The sequence below is a fragment of the Calidris pugnax genome, unplaced genomic scaffold, assembly GCF_001431845.1.
Source record: "Calidris pugnax isolate Ruff unplaced genomic scaffold, ASM143184v1 scaffold20, whole genome shotgun sequence".
In the NCBI taxonomy this organism is placed as follows: domain Eukaryota; kingdom Metazoa; phylum Chordata; class Aves; order Charadriiformes; family Scolopacidae; genus Calidris; species Calidris pugnax.
This window is the reverse complement of record NW_015094510.1, coordinates 26,470,861-26,495,421: the sequence shown is the minus strand read 5'-3', so window position 1 is coordinate 26,495,421 and position 24,561 is coordinate 26,470,861. Positions and strand designations below refer to the sequence as shown.

Here is a 24,561-nt window from a genome sequence, read left to right as displayed (position 1 = left end):
TCACAGCAGAAACACAGCTCTCTCTCCTACTTATTTTGCAAGACACCACCGCAGACTCAAGTTTAACCTAATACAAGATTCTCTTCTTGGAAAAACAAGACGATAAATGGAAAGCATGGGCACTGGATGTTTCCTAAATGTAATATTCAGGGAAGTTAAATTCTAAATATGATTTACCCCTTTCTAATTTATTTCAATCACTGCTAGTTACAGTGGTTGATTATTTCATTTACCTATGTTAGACATCTGTTTTAAATCCGTCTCTATACAGAAGTAAAGTGGCTTTTTCCAAGAGGCATGAGTTTCAGTAGCTTATTGAAAGCTTTTTTAAGTATTAGAAACCATGGGCAATGATTCAGAGAACACGCGAGCACAACACCGAGCTGAAGAAGGAGAGAGGCCGGGGGCAGCACAGCCCAACCCCTGCCACCGCAGGGTGCGATACGCCGCTCGGATCAGCGACTCTGAAACATATTTATAAGTTTTTGGAAGAATCGCGCCAAGTCCCGTCAGGCAACTCCTGAGCATCGCCACGCTGCGTTGTAACAGGGCAGCCGCCGGACCCGGCTGGGCCTCGCCTGGAACCGGGTCCCCACACCGGGCTCAGGCACCCCGTGGCGGCACCGCCCAGCCCCGCCGGGCCTACACTGCCGCACTGCTCCCCGGGCTGCGGCTCCGCGGGGCCGGGACCCCAGAACCCACCGCCCCTCCGCGGGCGGCAGGCCCAGGGCCGGCCCCAGGCGGCGCCCGACACCCTTCCCCTCAGGCACCGGCGCGGGGGGGAGGCGCAGCCGCACCTCCCTTCCTCCTGAAAATCCCCCCTTTGCCCTACAGCCGCTTGCCCGGCCCCGCTCCCGGGCTCCAGCCGGCGGTGCCTCACGGGGGCGGACCCCACCGAGGCGCCCGTCCGTCCTGCCCACTCTCCGTCCCCCGCTGCCGCCCGCCCTGCCCGCGGCGCAGGCGCTGCACCCCCCCCCGCCCACGTCTATCCTCTCGCGAGATCTGAGGCGCCCCGCGAGACATCCGGGGCCGGCGGTTGTTTGCGCGGCGGGGCAAGATGGCGGTGGAGTCGCGGGTCACGCAGGAGGAGATTAAGAAGGAGCCGGAGAAGCCCATCGACCGGGAGAAGGTGCTGGGCGCGGGGCGGCGCAGTTCTCCTGTGCTGCTGCAGGGCGGGCATTGGGGGTGAGGGGAAGAGGGGAGGGTATGGCGGCGCCCTGAGGCCTCGGGTCAGCGGGGGGGGAGATGGCGGTTGGGGCTGAGGAGCGGTCCCTCATCCCCCCTCGTCCCGCAGACGTGCCCGCTGCTGCTTCGCGTCTTCACCACCAACAACGGGCGGCACCACCGCATGGACGAGTTCTCCCGCGGCAACGTGCCTTCCAGCGAGCTGCAGATCTACACCTGGTGAGTGCGCGGCGGCCCGGGCCCCTCCGCACGGCCCTCGGGCAGGGAGGCGAGCGGGGCTCCCAGCGCTCTCGGGGAGCTGGCCCGGCCTCAACTGCCTTCTTCCGTGCGCAGCTGCCAGAGGGAGTCCATAGGCCTCGTTTAAAGGCGTAAATGTGTGTGTGTGGGGCTTCCATAGGGGCTGGTGCGCGGTGGTGGCTCCGGGGGGGAAGGCAGCTGCCGTTGAGATAGGGCGCTTCTGCCGACGGCGGCCGTGGAAAGTCAGGCGTGGAGTCCGTGGAAGCACAACTTCAGCCAAGTGCTGGGTGCTGCACGCTGAAACTTGCTGTGGCTGAGTTGCCTCATTATTGATGCACATAATCAGAGGCTTGTGCTGTGTTTGGTTATCACAACGAATCTGCTCAACATAGAGGTTCTCCTTTAATGCTTAAATTTTGTTCCAACGGCCCTGTTTTTTCAGTAGAAGTAGTTGGTCCAGAAGGCTGGAACTGTTGTGTGAATGGTGTGTTGGGTTTAAGTCAGAGCCTCTTGAGAGTGAAATAATGCGTTTCCTTTTCATAGAATCATAGAATTGTTGAGGTTGGAAGGGACCTTTCAGATCTTCTAGTCCAACCACCAGCCTAATTTGTCTGGCCAGGTAGCAGTGCTTCAACAGGGAGGTGCTTTTTATTGTTTTCACATTTAGTTAGGAAAACTGGTTTAGTCTGCATCACAAACACATTAGTTTTTCTTTGTAGTATTTTAATGAATGCTTTTGAAACTGAATCATGCTACTTTTTAAGATCTTGTATTTCCTTTAAGATGTCTGGGAGGTTCAGAACTCATATGCCATCTGGTTGAATAAATCCATTTTTGTGGCTAGCAAAGCATGCAGTTATAATTTACTTCTTAATGGGATTGATGGACTCAGTCCAGGCTATTGATGGTGTCTGAGCTGTTGCCATCTGCAGAAGTCAGAATGGGCATTGTCTGGCAACACACTGCGCCTTGGTTACTCGAAGCAAGTGTGCAGTCTCTGTAATTAGAGCTGCTTTAGTTGTGATGATTGAGTCCTTTTGTTCTTGAAATTCTAGAAATGAGCTTTAGCGCTCGTCTGGGTGAAGGCTGGAAAAACAAGCAACGCTGCCCGTTGGGGCAGAAGCAGATGGAAATGGAAGACCATTAATGACTTTTTTTCCCCTTTAATTTCTACATTTCCTTTAGTATTCAAGAAGCTGTTTTAACATAAACGCACCGTAGGTGAGGAAGCAGCGTTAATTGTATAAATGCATCAACCACATTTGCACTAGACCACGTTGCCTCCAGTGTACAGTATGTAGTGAATTCTCCCAGGTGTGTTAATCAGTAACTAAAGTAATTTATTGCCACTTGATTGTTATACCAAAATATATTGTTTGGGATGCTGTGTGGTTGTGAGGTCGCTATGTAAGATCTTGCTCATCTTCAGGTATTGACAGAAAGTACTCTAAGGAAATGTATGGTTAAGTTGTAGCAATGTATCAATTCCACCTTAAATGTGTTTGGGGAAGCTTTTTTATTGTTTTTGCTTTTGAGAATGTGAATTGCTTTGGTTTGTTTGTTTCATCTAGGATGGATGCAACTCTGAAAGAGCTGACCAGCTTAGTGAAAGAAGTCTACCCTGAAGCACGCAAGAAGGGCACGCACTTCAATTTTGCAATTGTTTTTACAGATCTCAAGAGGCCTGGATATAGGTAAATGGCGTTTCTTCTCTGGGTTAATAGAAGGCTTCAGGCCCTGGTGCAGTAAATTGTTTCTCATTAGCACTGATTTTAAAGTTGAGAACCCACAAATCAAATTTCTGAAGTTCTTGATAGGAGACTGTACGATGGCCACTACAAACTCCACGTTCTGCTTGGTGGCCATTGTTAATGTGTTCCCAAAACGGTGAACCTGTGTGCTTGAAGGCTTTGGTTGCTGTATTGGCAAACACCAGAACATGGACCTACAGCTCGAGGGGAAGCTTTGTGTCTGGTGACATGAGGAGCAGTAGGTCTTGTATCTGAGAATGTATTTGGGTTTTAGCAGTGATGTTGTTGCAGGTGTCCATCTTCCAAAGCTGTATGAGCTAACCTTCAGCAGCACCAGGGGACACATCCTGCTCTGTGGGGTCGTTTATGGAAGGGGGCAAGGGGTTCTCTCTAGTCTTTAACTTAACACAGGAGAAGGTTCCCCCATCCCTCTGCCCCATCAGAAGGAGGATTCGATGTTGCTTTTCTTGGTGCACCTGGTACTGGAGAGAAAACCCCAGCATGATGTGCACGTGGATAAATGTGAACTACAGAGCAGAGGATGGCACGGGGAGGTGGCCGTGAGCCGGTGCAGTTCCTGTTTTGGACATCTGGAGAGATTTGCCTCTAACGACCTTGCCTTTCCTGTCCTGCACGCAGGGTGAAGGAGATCGGCAGCACCATGTCGGGCAGGAAGGGCACAGATGATTCCATGACATTGCAGTCTCAGAAATTCCAGATAGGAGACTACTTGGATATAGCAATCACTCCTCCCAACCGTGCACCGCCCCCGTCGAGCCGCATGAGACCATACTGAGCTGGTGCTTCTGCGTGTGATCGCGCCTTCTGTTTATTCCTACTTGCTGTTCTAAAGCAGGCTTACTTTTTTTTTTTTTGCTTTTGTTGCTAAGCAAGAACACCTGAAGACAAAGCTAAGCATCAGAAATGAAAGTTAATTTTTAAACCTTTTTGTTTATTTGTTTAGAAGAAACACTTCTCTTTAGCGGTGCCATCATCCTATCCCTGATTGTTATAGTCTGAGCAGTAAGTCGGTGTGTCCAGTGTTTCAAGACTTCCGTAAAAGGCGACCAGAAGGATTACAGGTGTTCTGTAGTTCTGTCTTGTTTGGAATAAAGATTGATGTTATTGATCTTTTGATAGTGTGGTGGTTTGGTTCGTTTGTTTAAGTGGATTTCTGTAGACGAATTTGGCAGTTGGCTTTTAAGCAGCAGTTGAAAGGAGGGCCAAAGCCTTTTTCTGGTAACTTCTGGGCTTGTTGAGTAGAGGTGGCCTCACGGGGACTCCTTGTATGGGAGGATTTTCTTAAACCACTGCTCGCTGGCTGGATTTTGGCAGAATTTTGTATTGATTGGGGTGCATTTGGGAGGATGAGCATGTGGGTAGCGTGGCTGAAGGCAGCGTACGCCCCCAAAATTGTTATTTATAAACGAGACACATCTGCCACTGTACTAATATATTATGTGCATTTTAAAACTACACAAAAATAGAAAAGAAAAAAGGTGAAATACTTTAAAAATATTTTTAAATTGTATTAATGGTACCAAAAGTACTATCTTCCGGCACCCTACTTGTGTGTGTATTCCTTTGGAGATTGTCTTGTCTTCGGCTTGTCTTGCACACCCCACTTTGAAGACCACCATCTTGGAAGATGGGGGTGTCTGCGGGGACCTGGCCAGAGGAAATCCCGTGTTTTCAGATGGAGGTTGACTAAGGAGCACCCAGAACTATTTCCTAATGCGGACACAGTGGCAGGTGCCCTGCCCCAAGGTGCTCACCCGCAGCCCAGGTGAAGGGAGGGGAGGTCAGGCAGGGACATGTGTGAGTCCTGACCCTGACCACTGGGTTCTTGGCCAAGCAGACCTGTGGGGTGGAGGCAGCCAGCTGGCGTGACTGGATCTCCTGGGCCGTTGACCACAAGCACTACATTGTCAGTGTACACTGACCAAGAGGACAACACCCAATCTTGGCTTCCAGAACCCTAAGGAAGGTGAGTACTGTAGCCTCTTTCCCTTGGTTATCTTTGTCTAATAAATACATAGGATTTTGGACCCTGCACTGACCAGTCTGAGCTGGGTGAGTCTTGCTGCTTGATCTTCAGTAAGATGATTTTCACAAACACTTGCAGATGGTACTAAGCACCAGTTTCTTCATTTGCTGTAACCCTTGGGTGTCGGGGCAAGGCCGAGGAGCAGTGAGGTATCAAGGCTGTTCTGTTACAAATTACTGGTGAAGCTGGAGGTTGTTGAGGGGGACTAGTGACCAACTTCCAGAACCTCAATATAGAGGAAGGGGTAGCTGAGGGGTCTCGGTTGTCCATGGTGTTGCCTGGAACCTTCTTAAGGAGCAGAAGAAAGAAGGGGTGACCCATCGACCAGCAAATCAGTGCAACGCCAGAGGATGGGGCCTGTGGCTTCCCGTAGCTCAGCGCTTGCCGGTTTCTCCTGTCACTGCAGGGGGAGATCTTGAGACATGAGGTGCCTCTTGGGCTTAGAGCAGGCTCCAGCTGTCCCCGGGCTGGGCTGTGAGCCCTCACCATCCAGCTGGTCCAGGGAGAGCCAGGTTCTTGATTTTTGCATGTTGTGTCCCTGTGTGCAGACAGAAAGGCAAGAGCAGAAGTAGAAGCTGTAGCTGCTCCTGAGGGCCTTCACCTTCCTCACTTAAGGCCTTAGCAGAGCTGAGCTAAGAGTGAAGTAAGTGTTCTGTCTGCTGGGGACAAGGCATGTGCTGTGATTTATCTATTTTTATCTTTTTTTTTTTTTTTTCCTCTCTCAGGAGTCCATCAGTGCAGTACAGCCTGAGGGATTTTAGGTTCATTTCTGCCCACGGTTCGTCCTCTTCTGTCCCCCTTCTCTGGCTTGTTGTGATTTCAGCCTTCATGAATGACCCTCATTTACAGAATTTCCTGTATCTGAGTCACTTCTCCCCCTAAGACTGAAGGGGTTGAAAAGTGCTCCTTTTTTCTTTTGTAAAGAGAGCTCAAGCGAAAATATAAATGTTGCTTTCTAAAGGAGCGTGAGCCTGGAAGTGGCAGTGGAGCTGGTCTGGTGTGGCCAGAGGTGGGGTGGGTGGGATGTTTTGCCAGGATGAAGTCAGTCACCTCTGGTGCAAGGGGGAGGCTCTCCACGACACCGCTGCTGTGAGGAGCCCACTTGTCATAACAGCTCGATGACTTCCGTGTCTCCAGGGGCAGGCTGGTCAGGACCCCTGCTGCCTACGTGCTGGGTTGTGGCCAGCAGCAGCTGTCTGGTTTTTGGCATCTTATAGACCTGGACAGACAGAAGAGTGAAGATCACTGCTGAGTGGCCTGCTCCCCATGGGGCATCATCCGTGCTGCAAAATGAGTGAGGTGAGTCCTGGGGTAACCAGCACCTAATCACAGAATTGCACAGCCTCCCACCCGAGGCAAGGACAAACCTGCCCGTTAGAGGTACACAGGAATATGGGCATTTCCTCATTTGTCTGTCTTTAATTGAATTTAAGAATAGTTCTCAAAATTAAATGTCAATGTATAAGGCAACAGCAGCACGTGAGCCCCTGTCTGTGACCCAGCTGCTCTGGGAGGTGGCTTGGCTTTGCTGCTGGAGAGGGAGACCTGACCCAGTGAGGGCTTGTGCCTGCCCAGCCTGGGGCAGCTCTTCACACACCAGAGAAAAAGAGGAACAAGGCACTGGCTTTTATCTTTGGGAGCATGTGAAGCAAAATCACCAGGAAACTACAACAAAGAACCACCTTCAGTAGCAAATCCTTCAGTTTGACTGCTTAGGTGTGGACTTCACCTTGGCATGACAGCCATGGAAATGTAAACTTCAGCTGACCTCTTAGCTGCTTTGGGCTAAACATCTCTCAAGAAAGAGATTTCCCCTCAAACACCTGCAGGTGAAGAGTTCAACTTTCTGTACCTGTTTTTATGGGAACAGACACTTGAGTGGTCAGTGCAGTTAGGGCTCCCTGCGCCAAAATTCACTGCACAACCGAGGCCGTCAGCAGCAGTTTTGAACTCAGACATGGGGATAGAGCAAACAGCTGTGAGAGCAGACAGCAGCAGGGCACAGCCATCCAGATGTTGCAAGAGGTAGAAGGGTATGTGAAAGTTGTCACCTGCTAAGCTTCTGCTGCACAGGAAGGAATTTACTCACAGTAATGAGGTTTTGTGTCTCTTTCCAAGCTACTATAAAAACGGAGGAAGGATGTCAGTCCCTTAAAAGAGCAAAATATGTACAGCACAGTGGTTCAGGGAAATTAAAACATGGTCTCAAAACTCTGCAACAGTGAGCAATCCCATATGCTCAGGAAGCAAAGTCATGGAGACAACACTACACCCAGATCTGTCAATCCACAGGACTTGCTTTGTCAGCAGCAATTGCATCTGGAACGCTGGTCCCTTGTTTAAGGCAGCTTAAAGCCCCGACAGGCACAACTCTCAGTTTCATCTCTGCACTTTCACCAGCAACCACCCCTCCAAAGTCCTTTTATCTCCCAGCTGCGTAAGGCAAAGACCTAGGATGGTTGTTTTCAAAAAAAGGCTTTCCTAGTGATGTAATTTCTCAGTGGTTAGGCCCACGCACAGCACTGCAGGCAGCTCTCAGCCCCTCTAGGGGTACCACACCTACACCCCCCCCATTTGCAGGTAACCCTCCAGGCTTCACTTTGTCCCTGTCAGGGGGTGGTCACCCCCCTGTCAGGGGTCCCCTCAGGGGGGCTTGGTTTTTCTCTGCCTCTAGGCAGTGACAAACACCTGGGCCACTTGTGCAGGTCAGGTCCTGTCGGGCTGCAGCAGTGAGCCGGCTGAGCTGGGCTCCGTGGCAGGGCCAGGACTTCCCCCAGCCTGCGGGTGCAGCGCAGTCAAATGGACCCAGCTACAAAACTGAGGCAATTCCCCTAATTTCTCAGCTTGAATGAGACAAGACAAGATCAAAGAGATTCACGGACCTAGTCAGCTCCCCACCAGGGCAGCACAACCCTTACAAAAGCGTTTCTGCAGGGCTTTTGGGAGCAGCTGGCTGCAGCTCTGGTGTTAATTCCCTCCCTAGTTAAGCAGTGAGGACAAGGCTCTCCCACACATTTTGTCAATAACCTGGGCTGCATCAGACATGCTCCTTGCTCCCTGGTTTCCATCTGACTGAAGACTTAAGTTTTGCTTTACCACTCTGGAAAAAGCAGAAATTAGCCCAAAACAACAGGAAAACATTAGGCATTATCAGCAAGTTTTCACTCTTGTGATGGAAAGCACGGGAAAAGGAAAAGGTCTCAGAAACCCTGTTGTGTCAGAACAAATGACCAGCAGCAGCTACAGCTGTGTTCAGAGAACAGTGCTGGAAGTGATGCGACAGGTAAGACACAACCTGCCAAAACCAAAGCCATCCAATGACTGCTCTTGTCTCAGCCCTTGTATCTAGATGTTACAGCAGATAGATGGGTTAGGAAAAAGGCTCAGTTCCTCCGACAGAACAGGACGCTGAGGAATGTGACTTGTAAAACACCCGTGTACAGGCGCTGCGCCCGACCATGGCAGGCCTGTCGGCCATGAGCAGGAGGTGCCTGGCTGGCACACCAGGCAAGGCCCTGGAGGTAAAAAATGGCTAAAGGCTGGTGGGTTCAGAGGGCCCAGGGTGTTCAGGATCCTCCCTGGGGTGTTTCAGTCTCACAGAACAGACAGGCTCAAGTAGAGACATCCGGGCCCAAAAACTCACTTGAGCCTTTCAACGCTCGGCAAGAAAATCCAGTGAATGCTGCAAGTGACAGCGTCAAGGGCCAGTCTGGGTGAGCTCCTTGGTGCTGGCTGAGGCACGCATTTCCCATGCCATGCTTCAGGAAAATGTGAGTTAAGAGTCTTCAGGCTTGAAGAGACTTGGAGGTTTTTAACAGGGGTCTGAAACCCGTGTGTGCTGTTTGGATCCAAGCATTCATTTCCTTGAGTCCTCCGTGCACATTTAGGAGATGCAGAAGACCTGCCACCACTCCGTTGCTAAGCAAGAGGTAGGATCAAGCACAGCTGACCATTTTCCTTCCAGTCTTCTGCTGAGGTCTTTTAGCTGAATACCATGAAGCACCCACCCCAGGATTCAGAGGAGGGGAGAGACCCAACAGTGGTCCCAGGCAGAGCGTTTGAAGAACAGCATCAGACACGCAGCAGTCCCCCACCAACACCCCTTGCTACCTTCTCAGCTGGAGCTGTGCATGTCCCACAGCCCTTGCCCAGCCCTGCTGGCAACCACACCATGCTCCTGCTGCCTTTGGGTTAAGAACTGCACCGGAGGGGCTTCCACTTGAAAGGGAGATGGGGAGCATGTAAATTTGAGAGTACTAAAAGTCTGAAATACAGTCCCACCAGCACCACAACAGTCTACATGGCCAGGAACGATCCACACCTCCCTGCAGCTATAGGGTGATTTTCCAAAATTGAGGATTCTCCCAGCAGCCGTGTCCCCCGCAGTCCAATTCATGTACAACCGCCCAAGCAGTTGCCCTGGGAGGAGAGAGGGAAGTTTGGGAGCAGGAGCGATGGGTGGTGGGGTAAAGAAGAGGAACTGCTTTAGCTGCCACGGAAGTGTTCATGGGGCAATAGCCTCAGGAAACCTTACCCAAGCAGAGAGACAGGATACGATTCCCCAGGCAGTCTACAGGCTGCCAGTGAAGGAGAATGTCCTGGCTCCCACTGCCCCCACCCTTTCCCTCCTCTTGCCTCAACACCTGTCTGTGCCTTTGCAGGCGAGCAGTGATTTGGGTCAGCGCAGAGTCCATGAATAATTTAACCCTGGAAAACAACAATTAGTTCCTGGTGGCTGGGCAAGAAGGAATGGCTTCCCAGCTTCCCCTGCAGCCACAACTGCAGTGACGCAGCCAAGGGTGTGGGACCTGCTGGGGGAGAGGAAAGGTGGGACGGAGGAGCAAGGCCTTAGATTGGTTCACAACAACTGCGTAAGCAATCGTTAGCGAGCATAACCACAGGGCTTCCAGCCAGGAATTATGAAAGTATTTGAACACCTTCCTGCTGGGTATTCGGCAAACTATTCTTCTCTTAGTCTCTCCACAGGAGAAACACTTACGTGTCACCACATCTTCTTCCAACGACTAGCGCCTGTGTGCTATTTATTTTTTAAACCCTTCAACTTGCACTAGACAAGGCAAGATCAAAGACATTCATAGACCTGGCCAGTTCCCTACCATAACACGATAACATCAACTGCTCCTTTGTCAAAGTGGATACTACTGTAAGAACAGCATGAGGTTTCATGTTTAGGTCAATATCTCCAGCATTGACTGATGTCTTCCTTGTAGAAAGCTGTATTCCTGTGGACTGATGCACATGCGATTCCATAGTACGGCCACTGGATGTTGTCATTGCTCCTTAGTGTGAGAAACACCGGCTCACACATAGAATTTAAAAAGGACAAAATCGCCGAAGCACAGATCTAGTTTACACCTTTTTACCTTACAAGGCATACCCTCTTACTCCACAAAATCATTATCCTAAACACACCTTTGATTAGTTGATTAGCTACATGTTATTTCACAGTCTTTGCTATCATCTACTGTCCAGTGTTAGTGGTTACAAGCACCCTGATGGTCCTATCCTCATCTTCATCAGCCACCCTCTACCTGACCTTCATCCACTTGTCAGTCTCCACAGTCCTTTGTCCACTTATCAGTCTGCCATGGCCTGGCTCTCTTCACCTAGATGACTTCCCGTAGACCAGGACCCCTGGACAGCCCCAGGGCGCTTCTAAGGATTAGTTTGGTACAATGGGTGAGGCTCCACCATCACCGGGTCTCCTCCGTCAATACAGACATACTAAAAAAATATATCAATTAGCTGAAGCAAAACTCAGCCCATTTCTCACATTAGAAATGCCACAGTCTCTGTATTACCATCCCATGGGGAAACAAGGTACTCCCTAATTACAAGGCAGCTCCAACATCAGCCACAGCTGTTGCTGGGGCACATGCAACCACCATGAGGAGCGGAATATCTGAATAATGACAACAGGGAACAAAGCAAATGTCACATCTTACAGAAAGTTTAAAGCATCCGTGGTGCTTTAAATAACCAAGGAGGCCTGGACTCCAGTTACAGCTCTAGTGATTTATAAAAATATCAATAAAAGCACAACAGGAGGCACTAAAAGTGATGCTTGTCATTTATCTATTTGACAGCCATCTGGGAAGTTTCATTTCACTGCAAGATCTATATTTGTAATTTAACCTCAGGCTAAATATTTCTAAGATATTGCCCACTTTACAGGGGTTACAAAGCAGAACAACTGAGATGCTCCCTTGATAAAAAATGGGATTATGGAGAGAAGCTTTTGTTACCTAATACATTGATATACTTAAATGAAAATATTAAAAAAAAAAGATTAAGAACCATAGCAAATGAAGGAAAACTGAAGGCTATACGTTTCTAGTTGCTTCCCAGATGTCCCTAAATATGGAAGTGCAATTTTGTGCTGGATTCAATCTTTTCTGACTGCAGGCTATTGCTAGAGATGTGATCCTGTTCTCACCCTTCCCTTACACCTGATCCAGCAGTCCCAGAGGCAGATGTTGAGTTTGAGACTACTGTTAAGAGAGTATAAGCTAGAAAAGAAAAATTAATTAATCTTTCAGTGGATCAGCAAATGGAAGGAATCCATCACAAAACTGCAGGACATCTGAATTCTGTGCACAAGTGTGAAACAGCCTCTAGTGGAAGGAGCCCCCAGTTAAACTGGATTAAGCACAACACAGAACTGCGCTCTGAATCAACTCCCCGTTTTCCAGTGACAACTTACAGAACTACTGCAATTGCCACTTACATACCTACTGTTTGTCCAACTGCACTTTCTCTCAGGCCAATGCTGCAATCAGCTTCATCCCACAAACCAACCTGCAACTTTTAAGTTCTTTTGTATTATTCCCACTCTGCCATGTCATACTACTTAAGTGCACAGCGGGGTGAGCATTTCTTCCACAGCGATACTGGATTAAGTGGAGTCTCAACCTCCTCCGGCCCCACAGCTACATCCTTGGTTATTTCAGTGCAGTTTATCAGACAACCACAAAACCACCTGTGTGAGAGAACTGGTCTGAGTAAGAAAAAAAAGACAAAAAACCCCACAAAACTTTCCATCCCACCCCAGATTATTTTGAATACAGATCAGTTTCCAACACTGCTTAAGCTTTCACTTCTGCCAACTTTTCCCTCCCCCACTACCAATACTCAAACGACTGCTCAGGTCTTACTGAAACCTAAAAGGTTTTCAAAGGCAAGGCACAACAAACTAAAAGTAGTTCTTGTTTTGCTGCTCTGATTATATCCACCTCAGAACAAAAGTCCTGCTCTAAAGAAGACTATAAATACAAACAGCAATATTACATGTATTAGGGTAATATTGTAGGCAAGAGAAACAAAACTAGTAAAACTTTGCTTCTAGATTCCAAAAAGTCCTATGCCTGCATCATGTCACAATAGCTTACGGTGAGAATCCCAGAGCTGCTGGGGTACAACTCTACAGGTCCCTGATGGAGGAAAGGACAGTGGAGTGCAGAGCTGTTCCCAAGACATTTACAAGCCCTTTTGGGAATTTCAGTAGTTGCAGAGGCAGGGAGATCTAGGACAGTAGTTCTGCTTGATTCATTTGATTAAATAGCATCTTTCCGGATATCTGGATCACTTCAATGGCAAGAAAGCGGCCATGAAGCGTGGTGGAGGAAGAATGCAGGCTGTGAAACCCCTCCTGTAGCACTGATAAATCTGTCCGGCTGAAAGATTCCTGCTCTGCAGCACAACACTTTGTACCTTTTTACAACCAGGTAAATTCCATGACTAGCATCCAGCCTAGTAAATGGTTTTGCAAGTAAGTGCTTTTATAGCAGCAGATGATTAGTTTTGCAAGCAGCCACCAAGCATCCAAGACCTTTATTTAGCATTCAAAAATGCCGATCAAGCTGAAAGACTGATACATAATAATAATACTACTATATACACATTTTTCAACAGAAGCTAGCACCAAAAAATGACAGCGTGCTCAGGCCAGAATGAGTAAAAAATCAGCTTCTCCATTTAATATATCCTTAATCCTGGAGAATGACTGGAATAGGAAGAAAAAGGCTCCTTTACTTGCTAGGTTTTAGTGAGGGTAAGTCCATCTAAGCAACTGGAGAAACATCTCCAGATGTTTGCATATCCTGAGGACGTAAAAAAAAATTATATAAAAAATGTGGAACCCTCTTCTCCCCATCTCTGGGACATTTGCTTCCTACTCACGTTTTGCATGCCTAGCCTCATATAAGTGACAGGATTTTAGCCATCAGCAGGAAAACCACATACTGTCAGTAAGAGCAAGCCTGGAGTCACTGAGAGGAATAGCTGACACAGCATGTTTAGAAGTGACACCACCACTTATAGAATGCACATGGCAGCAGCATAGAAGATCAAGCAATCACTTACACACCTACCAGAAATCTCTCCAGCAGTTGGAAGACATACATAAGCAGCACCTATTGCACAATATATTTTCAAGTAATTCTATGCGAGCCAGAGTCACCTTTTAGGGCTACAGAGGTTAGACTGTCAAAAGGAAAACTGATGGAGAGCATATGATGTTGATGAAAGAGAACTATAATAAGAAAGAGGAAGCAGCATAAGAAATACTTGTCCATCAGACAGGTAAGAGCCTGATACATCTGATGTGTCTTAGTATTACAGAAGTGCTTTAGTACTATAGAAGTGATTTAAAGAGGAGTTACTCTTCACATACAAAGACTTGTTTCTGTTGAAGAAAGCAAACACTGTTGAAGTACTACATTTCAAACTCAGCCCTGAAGAGATGTACAGTGTCACCAGAACAGCCAGGGATACCCACTTTCTGGGGGAATATACTGGACCTTCCCTTCGTTGCAACCGATTCAGTGTTTGCAGCAGATTGTAGAGAATCAGGCAAAACACCTAAGTACTACCTCAGACATGGCCCCAGTCCTCTTTGAAACATACGTATATTTAAAAACCCTAAACATGTTTTGACAATAATTTCAGTGAAAAATTAAGCACAAGTTGTTCGTGTAAACAAGTTCATCTACATCAAACTTTCTCTGTTAAAAAAGCTCCTCCTTTGTATGGCTCTTTCCTCCCACCAGTATTTTCTTTCGCTTTTCGAGCTTGTTGTGATTCAGTGATAAGACCCATGAATATGAAACAGTCTCAACATGGTCTTCAGCTTGCTTTCAGACGTTTGGCTTGAAAAATCCAGAATATCCTCTGCAAATATATCCAGAAGAGTTCATGAACTTAATATCTAATCATATTTTGAATTAGCAGAAGACATAAACATTTTTATTCATTATCTTGATAAGAAAAAAAGGAAGGATTCAGGTAAAGTAAGAGCTTTGCTCTATTTGATTACTCAAATGGACTCCAACTCCAATTATATTAAGATATCTACTTTTATCAGTCTCATTCTGGGTTGTTGCGATTATTGACACCATTCATGTTGCTTGTACCTCTTACCTAAATAGTCTGTACTGACCCCAAGTTTAACAGGTAATCAGCAAGTATAATATACATTACGTTGGATCAGGAATATCTACACTTGATCAAGTTGTCACAATTTGAATCTATTCAAATTGATTAAGTTCTTTTTACAGCTATTATTCCATTGTTCAACGATTACTCATACTTATTGTAGACTAATTTAGTCTCACATATTATTCATATGGTGGCTTTGCATTTTAAATAAATTTCTCTTTGCCAGAACAACTGTAAAACCAGTAATGTCACTTCCATAGTTTTTTCCAATTCCTTAGTTTCATTGCCTAAATTTACTCAGAAGAAAGCATTCACCAGTGCTTTGGTTGTCACAAAGCAAAATATATATACAGATAAAACAGTAAAGAGCTACTTTCTCTTTCTTTTTTCTTTTTTTTTTTTGTTTTAAAGGTGGGAGGATTCAAACACACAAACAATTATATTTGTTCTTTACAATAAAAGGCAGTCAGATATTGTGCCAAAGAATAGTTATTTAGTGACAGCAAATAGAGCTATTTTGGTAGTTGAAGAGCAAGCAGCTGCATGTGTTTCTAAATGCCTTAAAGGATTTTCATAGCTCCTTCAAATGAAGTTACTTAACCAAATTTGTAAAATTTAATCGTACCTGTTCTCTTTGTTGCTGTAATCAGTGTAGTCGCTTTCATATCTTGTGATATTTCCCGCCTTGGTCTCCATTACCTTAGCTTTAGAAGAGTCTACTTTATGACTATACTTGGACAGAATCTACAGGAAATATTAAAAGGGAATAAAAAAAATAAATTATCTAAGAGCTTAAAACAAGATTACAGTGGATACATTTTCAATAAGCAGCAAAGAGCTTTTTTTTTTTGGAACAAAATTTACAGAACTAAGCCCTTTTACTTTTACTATTTTGATATTAAAACTATTTAGGAAAAAAAGTATATTAGCTAACCTGTAGAATATCATCTGGTATCCTTGTTATTTCTGGAGGTGGAGGAGTACTGAGTAACTGGTCATATGATTTCATTTTGGGAGGAGAAAGGTCTTCAAGACGTTTGAGATACTCATCAGAGCTCACAGTAGAAGGAATGCCCTCTTCTATGTGCTGTTTATCTGTTGCATCATTCTTTGTCGCAGACTCAATCTTTTCCTTCTCCTTTACCTGCTGCAGAAGTGGTATTAAATGCCTTCAGTTAATTTACTTATCCTAGGTAAAGTATTTATTAAAATTTCTTACAAAATTACCATTAGAAAGATATTCTACAATGACAAAAAAAAAAAAAAAGTATTTGAAAAGAATCCCAAACTGACATTTGGAAAACTGCTTATGGTAAAGAGTGTGTGAAAATGTACATAATTGCTGTTTACTACCTTAGCTTCTGTTTTTAGCCCTCTTGTTTCAAAATCTGGAAACTGTGGTGTTTGCATATGAGCGGGAAGAGGCAGTTCATTTGTCTCTGGTGACCTTGACAACATGCTATTTGTTCTGGAAGGGGTTTTCACATCAGGAGTACAGAATACAAGTACCATAGGAGAAGGCATCCAGTCAGCTTCTGAAATTAGGGGGGAGGGAGAAATAAAAATAAAACATAGACACACATATACATGTAATTATTATCAGTTCCAGTGCTCCAGTTTAGTTTTCCAAGTCTACTAGCTTTTCATATATCCTAAAAACATGCATCATTTTAGCTGATATTTTTACTATGAAGAACCATCCAAATTACAGAACTCTATAAAAGCAGCAAAGGCAAAAAAACCCGCCAAAGTAATAAATCTATTCTTGCTACTGAATATAGATGAAAAAGCCCAACTTAGATCAACATTGCTTTAGCTTCTCATATATTCAATCGTCAGTATGTTTGTCCCAAGATCTTCACACATTTTCAAGAGAACATATAACATCTCTTCTCAAAGAAGTTTTAGCACTACTCTTGAAAGATCTAAGTTACTGTCTCAATAGCCTACTTCAAAGCAGTTTCTTTCCTTTCTTTAAACAGATTTAATGGGTATTCTCAGATCAAAAAGGCTAAGTTGGCAAAACAGTATTTTTGCTGCACAGAATCACAGAATGGTTGGAGTTGGAAGGGACCTTTGGAGATCATCTAGTCCAAACCCCATGTCAAAGCAGGTTTTGAATATCTCCAGAGAAGGAGACTCCACCACCTTCCCGGGCAGCCTGTTCCAGTGCTCTGGCACCCTCAAAGTACAGAAGTTTTTCTTCATGTTTCTTCCTGTGTTCCAGTTTACACCCAGTGCCCCTTGTCTATCTGGAGTACTGTGTCTAGTTCTGGGCTCCCCAGTTCAAGAAAGACAGGCAACTGCTGGAGAGGGTACAGCAGAGGGCTAAAAGATATCAGGGGCCTGGAGCAGGAGCCCCTTTACGAGGAGAGTCTGAGGGACTTGGGTCTTTTTAGTCTGGAGAAGAGAAGGCTGAGGGGGAATCTGATCAATGCTTATAAATACTTAAAGGGTGGGTGTCAAGAAGACGGGGCCAGTCTGTTTTCAGTGGTGCCCAGGGACAGGACAAGAGGAAATGGGCACAAACTTGAATATAAGAAGTTCCACCTAAACATGAGGAGGAACTTCTTTCCTTTGAGGATGGCAGGGCACTGGAATAGGCTGCCCAGAGAGGTGGTGGAGTTTCCTTCTCTGGAGACATTCAGAACTCGCCTGGCCAAGTTCCTGTGCAACCTGCTCTAGGTGGACCTGCTTTCTTTGGCAGGGGGTTTGGACTCCATGATCTCCAGAGGTTCTTTCCAACCTCATGTGATTCTGTGATCTCCCTCAACCTGCTGGCCACACTCTTTTTAATGTACTCCAGGATGCCATTGGCCTTCTTGGCCACAAGGGCACATTGCTGGCTCACGGTCAACTTGTCCACCAGGTCTCCCAGGTCTTTTTCCACAGAGCTGCTTTCCAGCAGGTCAGCCCCCAGCCTGTACTGGTGCATGGGGTTTTTCCTCCTGAGATGCAGGACCCTACACTTGTCCTTCTTGAACTTCATTAGGTTCCTCTCCATCCAATTCTCCAGCCTGTCCAGGTCTCATTATGTGGCAGCATAGCAACTCTTGTGCATCAGTCACCCCTCCTGATTTTGTCATCGGCAAACTTGCTGAGGGTACGCTCTGTCCCTTCATCCAGGTCATTGATAACTATGTTGAACAAGACTGAACCCAGTACTGACACTGGGGAGCACCGCTAGCTACAGGCCTCCAACTGGACTCTGTCCCGCCGATCACAACCCTCTGAGCACTGCCATTCAGCCAGTTCTCGATCCACCTCTCTGTCCATTCATCCAACCCACACTTCCTAAACTTTCCTATGACGACGCTGTGGGAGACAGTGTCAAAAGCCTTGCTAAAGTCAAGCAACGTCCACTGCTCTCCCCTCATCTACCCAGCCAGTCATGCCATCACAGAAGGCTATCAGATTGGTCAAGCATGATTTTCCCTTGGTGAATACATATCCACCACTCCTGATAACCTTATTTCCTTCCCCCCCGCCCCCTGCTTAGATATGACATCCATTTCAAATAAGGGTAAGTTGCAGATACAAAATGAGGGATCCCTCTGCATAATTCTAGATGGATATGAGAAGAATGAGTAAGGATTTATACTGAAGTGAGTGACTTTCCCTTAGAAGCCACCAACATTTCATTTTCTAGACATTAGTACTCCTACAATAACTGGGCAAGAAACACAGTTTAAAAGTTTACCATGTGTTCACAATGCACTTACACATGCATAATGTAAAAAATGCATATGTATATTTATTTCATGTTTTTTTAACTTACCATTATCAGTTGTCACTTTTGGTTTTCGCCCAGGAGTAACCATGATTTTCCTGGGTGTCATTTCTGGTACATTCACTTCATGATCATCTTTTTTAACCAACCTGAAAACCAAACCCCTCAATTAGCTCTCAAGTAATATGAAGAAATTACAATTAAAGGAATACTGTCGACCCGATCACTTTCCTACTATTTGTTCATCAACATGCAAGTCAAAAATTCATTTCCTCAAAGATGATTTTTTCATAGATTTTTCATCTATGATTCTACTGCAGCAACTTGTAGCATGCAAACGTTCAGTCCATCCACAAATTATCAAATACACTGAGGTTTCAACCCAAGGCATAAAAAAAAACCCAAAATGAAACAAATAAACAAAAAGTGTCTAAGATAGGATCAATTTTCTTTGTCCCAGATGATCAATTCTGTGCTAGGGGTGCAGTCTATTTTATTTTGAATATCCTATTTTAGTCTATTTTATTTTGAATATTCTGTTGTATACAAAATTCTAAACAACAAGAGGCAATCTTTTTGGCTCTTAATCTACTAATGTTATTAAGAACACTAAAAGATTTTTAATTCAATTTTTAATAAGATCCATGAAAATCCATTTAGTTTTGTAGAATCAGTATTAGAAACTGAAATTGTTAAAGTTTTTTTTTCATATCCAAGATGTTCTAGTGGAAGAAAGATGTAGGCAATTAAGAGACAATACCTGACTAAAAGTGGAAACTTACCTAAACTCTACACAAAAATGTGTCTATAAGAAAAATATTTTAAATATTAAAAAAGTTATCTAAACTATGAGAACAAGAAATAGAACTTCTATACAGAAAGCCTAAGCTCAAAAAACCCCCCAAATCCACGAGGCAGCAGCTCAAATTTTGACTAAAAACCAAACCAAAACTTAACGTCAGTTTTGCCTTCAAATTGTTATAGATACCTGAAACAATATGATTTTTAGTATTTAAAATGGAGAAGAACACGTATAACAATAAACACTTCTGTTGAGACACTTTCCTTTTTTCCTCTTTTCTTTCCTAATTACTTTTGGTTTCAGTTTTGTAGTAGGTGCACCTAAGTATACTGTTCTTTTCACCTGCTTCAAAACTGAAAACCTGGAAAACAAAGTTGGAGGAGCTGAGGTCTACCACATATTTTTAAGGACTTTTAAAGTGGTTTTCACAGAATGCACAGCTGCCAGACAGACTTCAGCTAGGTACAAGGCCTGGCTGGCCCAAGCAATGCATATGAAAGGGCAGGGCCATTTCCAAAAAGGTCAGGATTGTTACCCATCTTTGTACCTGGAAACTGCAGGTATAAGGTTACCTCATTTGTACTAGGTTTTTTTTTTTTTTTGCTTATCTGATCAGATCAGCAAAAACACTTTTTTTTTTGAATTTGATTTTCTGGCTTTCAGATATTACAAAGCTTTATGGATGTTATAGTATTTACGTGACTATTCAAAATGAGAGATCCTAAAACTATTTAAGAAGAAAATGGATGTTTTCACTTTCCCCCCCAGTAATCTTAAAACTAAAAAAAAAAAAAAAACCCACTAAAAATTTAACCATTGCAGTAAACTGGATCTGTGGGGGACAAAAAGTCATTTAAGTTGGCATCGTCCTACAGAACTTCACACCTGTGCCTATATTGCAAATATAAAGGTTTAATAAAAAAAAGCTGAACTATTATTTCCACTACTTATTTTGAATATGGTAGGGTTTTGGAACAATTTGTCTAAATACCAAATATTTAACTGCTGAACAGCAGGTTTCTTCTAAAAACTGTTAGGTTTTAAAATTGAATGTGTTGCTAATAGTAACATGATCTAACTACCTTTACAATAGCAATAGCAGCAAAACATTAGTACAGCAAGTAAAAACTACAGCTAATTCAGTAGATAAACAATCTGAACTTAAGTAATTTACTCACTTCTTGCTTGTCTGAGCCGCTTTACGCATAAGTGACATTGTAAAATCTTCATTCATACACATGGTATGTTCACTAATGCCAAAGTGTTCAAGTTTTGGTGTTGCACACTCATAATGGTCCGTCTTTGGCGTACATTTTGGTATTTTGCCCAAAATACAGGGGCTCTGTGTTTTTAGAAGAGTTCCGTTCTTTGAATCTTCTTGATGTGCATTTGTTGTGTGTTGTCCTTTTGCTGCACTCCAAGGCCTGGAGAAAGCATATTGTGAAAGACCAAACTCAAAAAGCTGGGGGGTATGCAGTAGGTCTTTGGGCACTGGTGGCTTCTCAGGAGAAGCAGGAAGATGAGGTACATCATCTGCTTTTTCTTCACCAGATTTATTCTGAACAGACACCGTCAAATTACTGTTAACTTCTTCCTCCTCTTCTGTTTGAGAAAAGTAATTAAAAAAAGACTTATGTCAGAAGTTTCTGTTTTAAGAATTTATAAAATAAATTGGCACTTTGTCTCCCCCTTAATTTATTATTGTAAAAAATATATTCCTTCTTTTGTTTTAAAGCACTGAACCTGAAGTTACAACAGACATCTAAAGCTCATATCAGGCTAAGCTATATTTATAACATCAGTCACACATTTACTCTATTTCACTCTATTGGTAAGTATTATTTCAATTTCATTTTTCCTAGATTTTTTTTTTTTTAAACACAAATGTATTTTTAATGGAATTTAACTCCCTGCATGGATCAACCAGGAAGTGATCTTAAATATATTTGTTTTTATTTCAGTGCAAGAGTGGAAATTAAAAATGTACAACAAATAACAATGAAAACAAAGTTTGTATAGAACTGAAAATGTTTTGGGGAAAGAGCAAAGGCTGCATAGAGTACTAGAATGCTTATTCTTTAGAAAAACCGTCTTGAAGAAAATTTATGAAGCATTACATTTTTAGGTGTATTACGTATTCAGATACACTTAAAAAAATAACATTTAAAAATACATCTTAAAATAAGTTAACCTTGTACTCTGTTCCTCTGTTCGAAGTCTTCTTTAAAAGAAGAGAGAGGACAGGAAAGAAGATACTATAAAAGCCATATCTTTCTAAACAGTTGTAGCAGCTTAACTTGGAGGTGAATATGGTCCATGACCACGATTCACAATTTTGTTTTGTGTAATGACTGGATAACACTCTGGGAAAGGTTAAGGTGTGCCCTGGCAAAGGCTTCTTGAAGATTAATTAGGCCCTTAATACCAAAAGGGATATGCATGTGTAGTACTGACACTTCTAGTATTTTAAACTCATTTGCCCTTTCTTGGTTTTTCACACAGGTGTGTATGCACTTTCTGACTTGATTAAGAATGTCCTCCCCTCAATCATTCAGGCTACTGCTGCTTCATAGATTGCCATGCGTCACCTTATCCCTGTATGTGCATCTCTTGTGCAATTTGTGCTGTGGAGCACATTCTTTTAAGAGTTTCTCTATGGTGATTTTAGTTAATGGATTTATTACATATGAGTACAAAAACAATTTAGATGCATCTACAAGCTTCCCATGCACGAGAAGCTGAAGAAGCATAATTCTCTGGATTATCAAAACATGTTCGCTAACCTGTTTTCTAAGTATAGTTATTACTGGAGAAAAAAAGCCCATACACTAACTTAAAAGCACACCAGGAGATCTAACTGTAAAGTTTTTGTATTTTGGTTTATTCTTATGGCACCAATGACAACAGAATATTTTACCCTCTGGATATAGATATAAAGCAAACAACATAGCTGTACTTGATCTCTTAATTAATAGAAATACATAGAAATATAACATAACTAAAGAGAAACATTTGAGTATAGGGAAGAGTGTAGCCAGCAGGTCAAGGGAAGTCATTCTCCCCCTCTACTCTGCACTGGTGAGGCCACAACTGGAGTACTGTGTCCAGTTCTGGGCTCCCCAGTTCAAGAGGGACAGGGAACTACTGGAAAGAGTCCAGCGTAGGGCTACAAAGATGATTCAAGGATTGGAGCATCTCCCTTATGAGGAGAGACTGAGAGAGCTGGGACTCTTTAGTCTGGAGAAGAGAAGGCTGAGGGGAGACCTTATCAACGCCTACAAGTATCTCAAGGGAGGGTTGAAGGAGGAGGGAGCCAGACTCTTTTCAGTGGTTCCCACTGAGAGGACGAGGGGCAACGGGCACAAGTTGGAACATAAGAGGTTCCACTCAAATATGAGGAGAAACTTCTTCACGGTGAGGGTGACGGAACCCTGGAACAGGCTGCCCAGGGAGGTTGTGGAGTCCCCTTCTTTGGAGATTTTCAAAACCAGCCTGGATGCAGTCCTGAGTAACATGCTCTAGCTCTAGGCAATCCTGCTTCAGCAGGGGAGTTGGACTAGATGATCTCTATGGTCCCTTCCAACTCTAGAAATTCAGTGAAATTCAGTGAAATTCAGAATTACATAATTACATTTGCCTACTATATTGCCAAGAAATATTACCTGTAGAGTCTTTGACACGTGGTTTGTAGCCATATTTCTGGAACATCTCTCTTATTTTTCCAAGATCTGCTGCATTTCTTTGCCTCAGTATTTCACTTGCCTTCATAAAGTCATTAATTGCTTGTTTTTCAGAGGAAATCTTACGAAGACTGCCATGAACATCTTCCTTTGGGGGTGCAGGGGAGGAGGGAAACATAGAAATACCAGTTTTCAAATCACCACATGGTAGTTCTTTACACATGAAATGTTTGGGGAATAAGTATTGAACTTCAATTCAGATGAGGATAAACAGCAAATTTAGGTCTTATCTATACCTGAAAACTGGCTTACAAAATATCAGGAATATATAGGGCACGAAGTGTACAAAAATGTACAGAAGTTAAACTAAGATGACAGTTCACAGTATGATAACTACTTACTGGTAACCTATTAAACAAAAATATATGCTTTTACTCCATAAAAATATGATATAATAGCCATTAGTTTGGACTCTTACTCCCCTACGTACAAAGAACTCGTGCAGAGCAGGTGGTAAGCCTCAAGTTTACCTCAATTATATCTGCACTTGCTCATTTCTACAGCCCAGTTTTCCTATATCCATTAAAGAAATAAAGAATATTCTTCGCAAGTTTAACAGCTGAAGGTACTGAAAATTCTGTGAAGATTTTCTTTATTCTAAGTGCTTGTCATTGAATGCAAGCAAGCGTACCTCTTCTCTAGGGAGCTGCTGCTCCTGAATCCTTCTCCCCTATACCTATGCCCTGGCACAGCTACACCTTCCCTGTTACCTTTGTTTCCTGCAGATCCGAGCAACAACAGCAACTGCAAACTAATAAATAGTGCTAAATCTACTTTAAGTCACCCAAAAGTTTTTGGGCACTGCCCTGACATCCACAGCCATTATGATGCCTTAAAGCTAAATGAATCAAACTAAGGGTCAGAACGGCTAACATAGCTGTATTGGGGCTCAGTGACCAAAACACAACCATAACCCCACAGCCACCAATTTTTCAAGAAGGGACTAAAGACATTACCTTCAGAGTTTTGATTTCACAATGGAGGTCCTGTAAGGCTCGTATTGGAGATTCTTCCTCATAGTCTTCGATATGCATGTTCACATGAAAGAGTTTGAAAGGAAAAATCGGGTGTTAGTATTTTAGCATACAAGTACATAGAATCATAGAATGGTTTGGGTTGGAAGCGACCTCAAAGATCATTGAGTTCCAACCCCCCTGCCATGGGCAGGGACACCTCCTACTAGAGCAGGTTGCTCAAGGCCCCATCCAGCCTGGCCTTGAACACTTCCAGGGATGGGGCATCCACAACTTCCCTGGGCAACCTGTTCCAGTGTCTCACCACCCTCATGCTAAAAATTTCTTCCTGAGATCTAATCTGAATCTTTTTTCTTCCAATTTAAAACCGTTTCCCCTTGTCCTATCATTACACCTCCTGGCAAAGAGTCCTTCCCCAGCTCTTCTGTAGGCACCCTTCAGATATTGAAAGGCCGCTATAAGGTCTCCCCGGAGCCTTTTCTTCTCCAGGCTGAACAATCCCAGCTCCCTCAGCCTGTCTTCATAGGAGAGGTGCTCCATCCCTCTGATCATCTTCGTGGCCCCCCGCTGCACCTGTTCCAGCCGGTCCATGTCCTTTCTGTGTTGAGTACTCCAAAGCTGGACACAGCACTCCAGGTG

At 44.1% G+C, this 24,561-nt stretch overlaps 2 protein-coding genes across 2 annotated transcripts in view; one reads left to right on the top strand and one right to left on the bottom strand.

Moving 5' to 3' along the window:
* The first annotated feature begins 995 nt into the window (after positions 1 to 995).
* SAP18 (Sin3A associated protein 18kDa) lies at positions 996 to 4,310 on the top strand. Its single transcript, XM_014966060.1, has 4 exons — positions 996 to 1,129; positions 1,295 to 1,404; positions 2,994 to 3,116; positions 3,813 to 4,310. Exons 1-4 carry the CDS (start codon positions 1,058 to 1,060, stop codon positions 3,967 to 3,969), a joined length of 462 nt encoding a protein of 153 aa, XP_014821546.1. The 5' UTR covers positions 996 to 1,057; the 3' UTR covers positions 3,970 to 4,310.
* Positions 4,311 to 13,191: 8,881 nt separating this feature from the next.
* The window catches only part of SKA3 (spindle and kinetochore associated complex subunit 3), a 17,580-nt gene continuing 6,210 nt past the window's right edge, over positions 13,192 to 24,561 (bottom strand). The window contains exons 2-9 of the mRNA XM_014965914.1: positions 23,905 to 23,969; positions 22,871 to 23,036; positions 20,387 to 20,810; positions 18,455 to 18,555; positions 16,030 to 16,211; positions 15,611 to 15,823; positions 15,302 to 15,420; positions 13,192 to 14,409 (exon numbers count right to left, since the gene is read on the bottom strand). Coding sequence (XP_014821400.1) covers positions 14,376 to 14,409; positions 15,302 to 15,420; positions 15,611 to 15,823; positions 16,030 to 16,211; positions 18,455 to 18,555; positions 20,387 to 20,810; positions 22,871 to 23,036; positions 23,905 to 23,969 — 1,304 coding nt within the window. The 3' untranslated portion in view covers positions 13,192 to 14,375. The remainder of the gene's footprint in view (positions 14,410 to 15,301; positions 15,421 to 15,610; positions 15,824 to 16,029; positions 16,212 to 18,454; positions 18,556 to 20,386; positions 20,811 to 22,870; positions 23,037 to 23,904; positions 23,970 to 24,561) is intronic.

Bases quoted from the DNA above. Each gene is read 5' to 3' on its own strand.
- SAP18 (XM_014966060.1), top strand. From the start codon at position 1,058: ATGGCGGTGGAGTCGCGGGTCACGCAGGAGGAGATTAAGAAGGAGCCG. The intron at 1,405-2,993 runs GTGAGTGCGCGG...TGTTTCATCTAG, and splicing joins GAGCTGCAGATCTACACCTG to GATGGATGCAACTCTGAAAG. The intron at 3,117-3,812 runs GTAAATGGCGTT...TCCTGCACGCAG, and splicing joins CTCAAGAGGCCTGGATATAG to GGTGAAGGAGATCGGCAGCA.